Consider the following 11,760-nt stretch of genomic DNA (forward strand, 5'->3'; position numbering starts at 1 on the left):
TACAAAGTGTCAGCTAGAAGGGTATAAATCCCCCCAGCAATGGACCGTACAAGCAGTACAACGGTGTTCTCTCGAGTGACAGAGCTCCATCCAGTATCTCTGGGATGAATTGGAGTGGAGAACTAATGAACCAAAATCAGTACCTGACCTCACCAATGCTTTCACAGCTGAATGCAATCAAATCCTCACATAACTGTTCTAATGTTTAGTGTAAAGCCTTCCCAAAGGAGTAGTTGCTTTTACCGCAGCAAACGAAGACCAGGCTCCCTGTTGAAACCCTTGATTCAACTTCTTTCATACCTGTATTCCATACCATTCAATTTGCAATTTCTTGTCAAGTTAATACGTTTTACATATACAGAACTGTGCAAAGTAAAAAAAAACACCTTTTTTTGTTTATTTTGTTTCCAGTCCAACATGCAAGTTATTCATTTTTCAGTGTCAGAAAAAAGCATGAAACATATTTGACAGAAAATTACACAGAAGCCTGCAACACCAAGTTAATATTAACTCTATAAGCATTTCATTTATCCACTTGGACTGTGAGAAGCAGAAAATATCCTTGCAGATTTCTTTGAAAAACTAAAATCAGGTTTTCTGAAAAGAATGGAAGCTGTAATAAAGATGAGTTTTAAAAAGATATAATTGTTATTTTTTACTTTTCTTTTAAAAATGTTTCCCTCTGCTTCTCCCAAGACACTGAAAAAGGACCAACTTGTTGGCCAATTTGACAGGAAATTAAATAAATGAAGGGTGATCTTTGACTTTTACACAGTGTGGTAGATTTAAATAATAATTTAGATTCAAAAGTTACTTTTTGATGTTTAATATTTCAAATATTAGGGGAAAAAGCTAATAAATAATATACTGTAATTATCCATTTGTTTTGTCACTTTACTCAAAATTTGACTGCCACTTTAAATAGATGCATTCTGGCTATTAATTTTCTTATAACTTCTTTTCTTTAAGCTCTCTCGTCTCATTTTTAAATAATCTACAGCACTGTTAATCATTCTGGATGCATGCAAACATGTGAAACCTGCTAATAAGTATTTGAAACCTATGAAGTATAGGACTAGCATACTTGCACAGAACTTGTAAAATAAGGTGTTGGTGTGCTTGGAGCAAAAAACAGCTGCAGACACTGTGGCCCTCAATGGAACACATTACATAACTCTGCATGGGCTTCTGTTTTCTCCCCTGTGACAGTTCAGCAGTCATTTCATTCATGACCATAAGAAGGTTTTGTTGAGACAGCAGTTTGCTTTGGCTTTCCAGCTTTCAAATAATTCAAACTTTAACGGTGAACATATTCAGAGATTGATGGTGAACATTTCTACACACTAACACTAAGCTCACCTCTGTACGTTCTCCAAGAAGGTAAACAATGGAGGGTTAATGGAGTGCAGGTGTTTCTCCCCCACAGTATTTGCTGTTTCCATAATTCCATCATGGGATAAGAATCAGAAGACTGGGTTTTGGAATCTCCACTGCAAAAAAAATAAAATTTCCAATGACCTAACTCCGGAATACTCCATTCTGCGTATAATAGAAGCCAATGGGCAGGTGCTGATGGTGGGTTTTAGTTAACCCATGTGTTTGGCTCTATTCTATAATCAGAGGAAGATTCAGCAAAAGTTACAGTCCATAGTAAACGACCTTATCATATAAAAGTGTCAGATTAAGATTAGGCTGAACAATTTTAGAGTATTCCCTTTAAACTCCAGTATTTGCAAGATTACGAAATGAATGAAACAGAAAACAAATACATAAAGAATGAGTCAGAAAACCCAGAGTTGCAGCCAAGACTATCCCTGACAGGGACTATGCTTCATATATATTTAACACAAATTACAGAAAAGCCCCCAAAGTCAAGTATAACAGCAAATATATTAGTATTTATTTTATCCACTCTTTACTTTTGTGCATCATACTACCACTTTCACTCCCCCGTCCTTCCTATTGTAAACAATTATAGACAAAATTATGAAAATTTTCAACACCAAAACTGGACATCTGAGATATGGAACAAGGTTTCATCAACTGATAAATTTGTAACTGGTATTACGTGGATCAAGAAGAGCAAGAAAAAGTAAACAACTTCTAAGACTGAGCATTGAAGCTGTGAAAAAATATCCCTTTACATTTCTCCCAGAAATACTGGACGATTTGATAAAGGCAAAAGGTGGATGCACTAAATACTGATAGATTAAATATTATACTTGGTGTTGAAGGCTTTTGTGTGACTTTCTGTTAAATCTTTCCTACTTTTGTCCTCCGACACTGAAAAATGAATAACTAGTGCTTAATGATTTGACAAGAAATGAATTAAATGAAAGGGATGGGGTCTGACTTCTGACAGTAATGTACAATAATAACTTATATAATGTAGACTTAAATGATCAACTTGACACCAAAATGTATATTAGATGTTTCAGATTTAGAGGCTTTCAAATAATAGCAATTAGGTAGCAAAAAATGAAAAAGAAGTACACATAATTCACAGAAAACCTGTTCCTGCACATTTTAATGCACGATTACTGTTTAGCAATTTAACATACCAGGAAAATTATAACATATATTGTTCCCAATATGTTAAACTCAGAAAATATATAGAAATTATGCAATAAAAACTGCAGAAACGTTGCACATTTTAACTTTAACTTAAGTATGTTCTCTGGAGAGGATGTGTTGACTTATATTCTCAAATATTTTACCAAGAGCATTCAAACTTTCACATATGACTATACATAAAGAATGAAAAGCCAGAGCAGGTGCTTTTGCAGCCATGGTTGTAAAAAATCATGAAAAGATCATTACAATACTAGCACTAATACTGCCAGAATGCTGAGCTGACTACAAGCTCTAGAGCTGTACAGTTGACTGCCACTGAGAGTCATAACATCCACTTGAAAGGAAAGTATTAATTAATAGCTTGTATGTATTTCAGATTTCATCGTAACCATGAATCTGAACATCATCTGTGTCAAAGCTTAGATCAGGACCAACAGATCTGACAAGGCTCCCCACCCCCCACTCCCAACACAGTGCATTCACATTACTGGCCCTACCAGGACGTCTGAAAGTGATCATAGAGAACATTTCACCATAAATATTTAATGAGGTCAGGCAGGCAGGGCTGGAAAGAGAACCTTCATTCAGATTCAATGACCAGTACGTAAATCATGAACGTAGAGAGGTGACTACCTCCAATGTCATTTGACGATACCAGTTCCATAGTGTTCCTGAAAAACAAGCGAACAAACAAACAGAAAACATTGCTGAGTTCCTCCACATCTTTGGTCAGAGGAATGTGGACGGTCCTGGAACCATCTCTCCGTGGTCTGAAGGCGAACGACAAACAACAACAATGATGATGCGGCGCCCTTAAAAGGAGCCGAGCTGAGGGCAAGCAGACTTTACAAAAAGTTTGTTGGCAACCGTTTACTTAAAAACTATAAATTTCTCTCCCTTGACTTCTCTTTTCCTCTCCGCACCGCAGTCGTTCAGAGGATTGTCCCTTCTCTGGTCGTTTTGTGGTTCGACTCGCTGTGCTTCTCAAAATTACAGATCCTCCTGCTCCCAAACAGGGCTAGAGAGATGGAGGAGGGGTTTCGAATGGGGTTTCACAAATAAAAACACACTTTACAAATCAGAAAACTACAAAGTGTTGTCCAGTCTTCGTGTGGCCCATCCCCCTGCTCCCCCCGTGATGTGACAGTTGGTTTCCCGAGAGGCCAAAGCCCATTAAGACACACCATCACCATCCACGATCCACAGGTTCATCAGTTCTCAACCCCGAGAGCAGGTGACTCACGCGTGCTCAGTTCGTTTCCACTTTGGCTTCCTGTTTGTCTTGTAAGAGCGGAATGAGGGACTCCCATGCTGCAAGGCACTGCAGGACAGAAGGAGCAGAAGGAACTGTTTACATATGGCTGTTCATTCCTCAAAGCAAGTCAAACATTTTTCATAAGGAAGAGCATCTCAGGTCAGAGGACCTTTTTACTTCTTTCAAACTCCCTCGACATGTGAATGTTCTGGAAACGCCTTTGGAACAGGAGCGGTGCAACTGTTAAAGTAATAATTTATCTATTTTTCCATTACAAATGTAGTCAAATTAGTCAAGATGAGGTTAGTTCTTTAGTTTTGACTTGAAAAATTCACATGTGAAACAACATTCAGCAGTTTTTGCCAAACCAGTGAAGCTTCTGTGTGGTTACATGTTCAAATTACAGGACATATTCTGTAACTATTTTGCGCAATAAAATTGAAGCATATATACTTGAAGCGTGAATGGCGTTCAAGTTTTATTTATTACTGACACAGAACACAGCTTTTACCAAAATCCTTTAAAAAAATAAAAAATAAAAAAAAGACGGCTTGAATAAATTTCAGGTCTTACAAGCCAGTTAGGTTAGAAAGAGTTAATATTGATAAGTGATACTGTTTTGATCCCACAACCGGGGAAATTCCATCTCCGCATTTAACCCATCCATGCAAGTGAAACACCACACACACACACTAGGGGGCAGTGAACACACTTGCCCGGAGCGGTGGGCAGCCCTATCCACGGCGCCCGGAGAGCAATTGGGGGTTAGGTGTCTTGCTCAAGGACACCTCAGTCATGGACTGTCGGCGCTGGGGATTGAACCGGCAACCTTCCGGTCACAGGGCCAGTTCCCTAACCTCCAGCCCACGACTGCCGCCGAATGTGGTATTTAGTATCAACTAATACCCAAGGTTCAAGTATTGGTATCAAAAGGGAAAAGTGGCATCAGTGCATCTCTCCCTAATAATTGAAATTAAAAACTCAGAAGACACATGTGGGTTCACTGTAAATAAAATGGCTTTGTGTTGTAGAAAGGGAAGTTTGTCTACCATGAACCATTTCATCAAACCACTCCAAGTTACTTTGTAATCATTAAATACGAAGAGATTTTGAGGAAATGGTGGAAATCCCCTTTAAACAGTGCAATTTGGCTTGAAATTAGAGTTTAATATGTTACCTGTCATGCTGTGCAGTACTCAGCAACAAGTTTTTTTAACATTTTATCCAGTGAAACGAAGCCAAAGTGAGGTAAAGTGTCTTGATAGCCAGCTAACTATAGCTTTTAACTGGCTCAGCTATTTCTCTAATTTGAACAATCCACTCTCTCCATTATAATCATCATTATATATAGACAGAAAATACAGTTATAAGTTTGAAGATTACAAATGTTTCTCAAAAGTTCCTCCCACCTTCAAGATAATCAGATGTGGGTTTTCTTAGTTTTTAAACAGGAAAATCTCACTCTTGACTCCTGGAGAACTGCTGTAGGTTGCAAGTAAGCATATTTACAACTGACATGATGGTGGTTACATTTTTAAATTTTGCCAGAAGTGTCCTTTTAGGTCCAAACACATTCATCTTATTCTGACATGAATAAACATTTCAAACTTGACATTGTAATAAAAAAAAAACAGCAAAGTGCTGCAACAATCCATCAGTGGACTCTGAACAGTAAGCCTGCTGCTTTTGCTGTATAAACTAAAACCAGCTTCTGCCTTTCAGCTCTGTTCTATGGACTCTTCCCCTCTTGGCCTCGGGGTCTGGAATTTTGCAAAGCTGTGTCAGTATTTGGCACAGCCGAAGAGCTAAAAGGTGAAAGAATTCCACTGCTAGTTCCACTCACCACAGCCGGAGCTATTTCAAGGCTAAAGTCAGTCTAGGACTGCCATCGTGTAAACAAATATGATGGATTATGTTTTGTAGTGTTTTACGTTTTAGCACAGGAATGGAACTGACAACAGTATCTCTATCATTGTCTTACACTGATTTGGATCTGCCAATTCTGAAATCATTAAGGAGTAAGCTTCCAACATAAACATATTCCTTCTACAGATGTAACAGAAGAATGATAAGAAAAACGTACCATTACTTTGTAAACAAAAGTGAGTTTTTAAACAGGAGTTTGATATGGTAGATAAACAAGGTTTAGTAGCATATAAATAATGTTGATATGATGTAGTACATAAACAAGGTTCATTCACTCCCCAGCCCATATAGCCTATATATGGAAATGAGGCTGCGAAAACAGCCTATTTTGAACTCACTGTTTGTGATGTTACAAAAACAATGCATTTACATACAACCCCAATTCCAATGAAGTTGGGACGTTGTGTAAAACATAAATAAAAACAGACTGCGATGATTTGCAAATCCTTTTCAACCTATATTCAATCGAATACTTCATTGGAATTGGGGTTGTATTTGCTGATTCAACCTATATCATTTATATTTAGCTTCGCCTATTCGCACTGCTCTTATAACAAGTGTTTCCACCTGCTTTTGGACTAAGGCACAATGCAGAGCATCGAATCAGTGCAGAGATCATTTACATACATCAGTCTTACAGGCACCGCATCTGTATCGTATTAACAACTGGACTGGTGCCGCTTCAACCCTGTCATGTAAACCTAGCCTTTCTTCCTCACCTTCTCATAGTACTGGATATTTTTGTCTGCCATGCCGGTCAGCAGCTGTCTGAAGTCCTGCCGTTTGTTGTTCTGCCAGCGGTCCCAGTCAGCCTTCAGGTCAGCGTTGAAGCACTCCACCCGGTCCTGGCACTTCTCCACGTCTGTGGGCACCTGCAAGAGGGATGAACAGAGGAAGATTAAATTGGCCCACTTACTGCCAGTAACTCTGCCTTGCATTAACCCCTTAATCCTGGCAGTTACCAAACAGCAAAAACACAGCCAACAGAAAACAATATACAACTCAGGAAGCAAAAGGAGCTTAAGAGGTTCTAAAATGTTCTAAAAAGCAGCTGTCAGTTGAACAAGATATCACTTTTCAGTATATGCTGAGGGGGCTGCAGCACCCCCAGATTTCAGGTCTGCAACTGCTAAAACAAGTATAATACAGGGATCTGAGCATCATAAAGACCCATGTGTGCTTGTTCAAATGTAAGTTCTTATTTTTTTTCTCCCTTTATTTTTTTAATCAACCCTTATATCTCCCGCTTAGGGTGCTTTCTAGCTTTAAATCTCACCCTGTTCCTGTGGATGCGACTTGTTACTTTATCAACATATCAACAATCTGATCAGTTGCCGCAGAAAGAGACTGCAAAGAGAGGATGTGCATCAGCAGTCTGACATGTTCGTTATATCTATATGTTATCTCGCTCTTTATAGTGCAGTATGACAGATTCTGTTTGATGTAAATTACCTACAAAAAAATCAAGTGGAAAAAAGGCAGATTATTGTGAACGACAGCACTGTTCATGTCACATATATACTACTTAAAATTTCAGCACCCTAAAAACATTTTCCCGAGTCCCTTAACATGTGTGTTTGTAAGCAGGAGACATATGTAACCTTTTAATAGACTATGTAATTACATTTTAACAATAAGCATATATTTTATTTTATACACACACACGGTTTTTAAATCTTACTGGGGTCTTCTTGTCCTCGCGGAAAGCTACAGCCTCCAGCTTGGCCTCATACTCCGCCTGGACTTGGTCCCTCTTCTTCAAAACATTCTGTAAACAGAGAGCAGCAGCATGACTCAAGCGTCATACATTAGTTCCGTGAACATCCTGCCAAGCATCCATCATTAAAATCCTACACAAAATCTGTTTTAATAATGTACAGGCCATTATTTTTTGCCTTATTTAAAATCCCACTCACGGTTGGGTTTCTGAAATGAGTTCACGGCTCAGTGTTTAGCGTAATTGCACTCGCATAAAGAGCCGGCTTCAATATGGAAGCTATTAAAACAGCTTCTCGCCTCGTCCCATAAATCCAGGCCTGTAGACTCCCACTGAACTGTCTGCTGAGGCATTCCGGGTGAAAGAACGATGCCCCCCCGAGATTGGAAAAATTAACAACATCCAGTCAGCAACAGAGAAATGCTGAGGCACCCAATCTGTTCTCATTACAGCCCCACAGAAAGACTGCCGTCAACACAAAGATAAGAGCACTCCAAACTGAAGATGAAAAGTAATGTGTTTTTAAGTTGAAGTCTCAACCTAAAATGAAAAAAATTGCTGCAAGTGTTCATTTTAGCACTGCAGTAAGGTTTTCAAACAATGACAACTATTCAATGCAATCATACCAAAGGGGAACCCTCAGGGCTTAATGGTTTCTGGGAACTAAAAACTTTTTAGTTCAACAGTATCAAGCTTGTAGTTAAACTTTCCATGTATTACAGTACTACTACTGTTTCATTGATATCAGAGACTGTTTTTCTCCATGGTGATACAGAAAAGCTCCCTCGCCAACTGGTTAGGACTTCAGGAACTGAAGAGAAATCCTAAAGCATTAGATTAGCAACAACAAAGTGACAGAGGACTCAACCAAATGTTTTCATTTTCAACAGATCACTGTAGGCCTTCTGGAAGTCCTAGAAACATCACTGACTGTGAACATAAGTGACAGCCTAATCATTTCGTTGTTAGAAATGGAAAACAGTGGTGACTGCTCTATACAAGAGCTCACTACTAAAAGAGGCACTGTAAAACTGTTACAAGTATATGTTAATATGTCTGTCACACGTTTCAATGACAAGTACAACATGTAGAAGCTTCAAACATCTGTTCTTAATCTAGAAGCACAAAAAAAGGTTCATGCAAATCCCTGTTAGCACTCAGACCAGTAGACTCCCATAGGGGTGCCAACAGTTAGCATTATCGTAGAGGTGCACATTTACCTCATGTTTTGATCGAGTTGTAACATTTAGGCTGAACTGGAGGCCTAGCTTTAACAGTTATATATTACACAGTATCCACTAAAAAAACTGAACTGCATCTAATAAGGCTCAAGTCTTTTCCATACTATTTAACATCGAGCATAGTTATGAGATTATTCCTGTAACGAGTCAAACAGACTGCAGAACTGATGACAGCTGGTAAGATTCTTCATAAGGTAATTATGTTAATTGAGTTTCTCTCCAAGTAGAGAGGCTTGACAAAATAGGCCTTAAACTTTGTAACTGCACATAAAGCATTGTTTAACGGATAAATCTAGGAACAGGATGTGTAGCTTGTGAAATCGGAAAGAGAGATTTTCTGTTCTCGTTCTCTCAACTGTCATGTAAAGGCAAGAGGAGGAAACATCAACTGCTGAGGTCCTCAATTTTTGGGCTGAAGATAAAGAAATGAGAGAGAGCGCACTAATAACATAAATAACATAAACTCCACAGTGATCTGGTCAAATCACTACCTTCCACTTAGAATAATGTTGTAAACCATATTTAAAATAGTAGTAAACTAGAATGTGATCATCTTGCTGTGGTAGTTGCTCAGTGGAAAAAACATCTCTGACACCTGTCATGTAAAAACCTGTCATGCTGATTCTGTCGCAATAAACAGATCTGCTGTTTTAAACCTGCTGAAAAAGAGTTTAACTAAGAAAGAAAAGGAGAAGACAGAGGCAGCGGGATGACGGAGCAGAATCTGAGGCAGTGTGAACTGCATGTATACTTACTATACTTACAAATTTGAGACAACTCTACAAACTTGAAGTGCCTTTATGTGTAAAAAAAAAAAAAAAAACAAAAAAAAAAAAAACACACAGCAAATTTACACTGAGCACTTCTCTTATCGTTAGATAGTTTAATGTACATACTTTAAAGCACTCGCACATGTGATTTGTTTCAGAATTATTGTTCTCTTCAAAAGCTTTAGCTGAACATTTATCTGTGGGCTAAAAATATGAACCTTCAAAATACTAAATGTTAAAGTAACAAACAAATAATCAAGTATTCAAAGTATCTGGGCCTGAATCAGAAAGGAGAGAGAGAGAGAGAGAGAGAGAGAGAGAGAGAGAGAGAGAGAGAGAGAGAGAGAGAGAGAGAGAGAGAGAGAGAGAGAGAGAGAGAGAGAGAGAGAGAGAGAGAGAGAGAGAGAGAGAGAGAGAGAGAGAAGGATAAAAACATCAAGGCAGAAAGAGAAGAGCGTTACAGAAAGAGTTGGAGAGAGACAAAAAGAAAGCGAGAGAGAGTGAGAAAGAAAGAGAAAGAGACACTAGCAGGTTAAAAGGCAGACGCTGTGCAGAAGTATCAGCACTGACAGGCTTTATCTACAGACAGCAATGTCATGATCAGACACATGACAGAAGGAAAAAGCTCTCCAGCTTGTACAGCACTCACTTATGTGCTGTCAGGACAGTGAGAGTGCAGACAGGGTGACTGTGGCACTAAAAACACTTACAAATACCAGACTACTACTTGATGAAGATACAAACTCTGAAAGACAGACGGTCTTTTTTTAGACCGCCATGAATTTGGTACAATGGTATTATGTTTTTTCCACACCACAACCCCAAAAAACTAATTTTGTAACAAATGCTATAATCTTTGAGGCTCCCATGATATTTTTGATTGTTTTTACAAGGTCAGCCGCACTAGCCCCACCGCAATGCTAACCGATCTCACTGGCTGAATCTCAAATAGCTCCCTACTTCCTGTGCAATGAGGTGCATTAGTGATTAGTGGTGGTGGTTGGTTATTGTAGAGGTTAACACCTCTGCCTTCTACGCTGTAGACTGGGGTTCAATCCCCGACCAGGGCAAGCACCCTACACTATACCAATATGGGTCCTTGGGCAAGACTCCAAACACTCAAACTGTAAGTCGCTCTGGATAAGAGCGTCAGCAAAATGCCATAAATGTAAATGATCCAGAACTAGGGCTGGGCGTTAAAATGATTGCGATAATTATCGCAATATAACTTTTCCTCGATAGAGCGAAAAGACACGTTCGATACATTTTCGATCTACTACAACATTCTCACAATTCCACATTCTAGCGAAAGCCATTGTGGCATTTTCTACTGCAAGGACAGCGACTCTACTCTGCTGTCGCCAAGAGAAGGTGCATTTCCGAGTTTTTGACATGATTAGGGGGGTCACCAATATATTTTAGCAACAACTGAAACATGGAGTTATACATTCCCTGTTTGAGTTGAGCAACCGGCGATCTGTTCTCCTGTGACTAAGTGTGAGTGACGAGATTAGTGGCGTAACTATGCCGTCCTACAGTGGACTGATCTCTTTCCATACACCCTAAGAAGTAGTGTTAAATCACGTATGCTCATCAAAACTAAAGCGCAGTTACAGTGCTTAGTCATATTTTAGTATTAGTGCATTCCCAAGCAATGAAAGTGAAAGAAAGAAGTGGGTTCATGTGAGTTACAGCCATGATTTAAACAAAAGTAAACTGAGGAAGTTGTGAGGCACTGGAAAGCAGGAGAATGCCATCTTTTCAGGCTAGCTGTTTTTAGCAGCTAGCTAACCTGAAGCAGCGCACCGTCACTCGCACAACACGGCAAATTGATGATACTGTAAACCAAATAAGACACAAAAGCACCGATTTCAGTTGAAAAGTAGCTAAAAGGAGGCTCTGTTTGTCTGGTGTTGATATATTGTGGTATATATCACCCCTTAAACTACTACGATAGAACAGAGAAATCGTCTATTAGCTGGAGTCTGAATACTGTGATATGCTCTTACAGGAAAGTGGTAGGAGTGATGGCAGTAAGTCGGTGTGATCCATCACTGACGTACCAAGCCAGTTAATGTTTGCTGTTCATGTTAAGTTAACATTGTTGAGAAACTAAACAGTTTAGCATTTGTATAGCCGAGCCTTCGTCACTAGACAGCTAAAAATCTTTTCTTTCTTAAATTATCACCATTACAAAAATTGCGGCTGTGCTTTTCCAGCTGACAAAAACAGCTGACCAGAAACTTTCCCACTGTCCCATGACAGATTTGTGAAATG

At 39.0% G+C, this 11,760-nt stretch overlaps 1 protein-coding gene across 1 annotated transcript in view; it reads right to left on the reverse strand.

Moving 5' to 3' along the window:
- Positions 1–3,097: 3,097 nt before the first annotated feature.
- Positions 3,098–11,760, reverse strand: part of snx30 (sorting nexin family member 30) — a 32,558-nt gene continuing 23,895 nt past the window's right edge. The window contains exons 7-9 of the mRNA XM_017719762.2: positions 7,437–7,523; positions 6,475–6,627; positions 3,098–3,895 (exon numbers count right to left, since the gene is read on the reverse strand). Of these exons, the coding sequence (XP_017575251.1) occupies positions 3,824–3,895; positions 6,475–6,627; positions 7,437–7,523 (312 nt within the window). The 3' untranslated portion in view covers positions 3,098–3,823. The remainder of the gene's footprint in view (positions 3,896–6,474; positions 6,628–7,436; positions 7,524–11,760) is intronic.

Source organism: Pygocentrus nattereri, chromosome 18 (assembly GCF_015220715.1).
Source record: "Pygocentrus nattereri isolate fPygNat1 chromosome 18, fPygNat1.pri, whole genome shotgun sequence".
Taxonomy (NCBI): domain Eukaryota; kingdom Metazoa; phylum Chordata; class Actinopteri; order Characiformes; family Serrasalmidae; genus Pygocentrus; species Pygocentrus nattereri.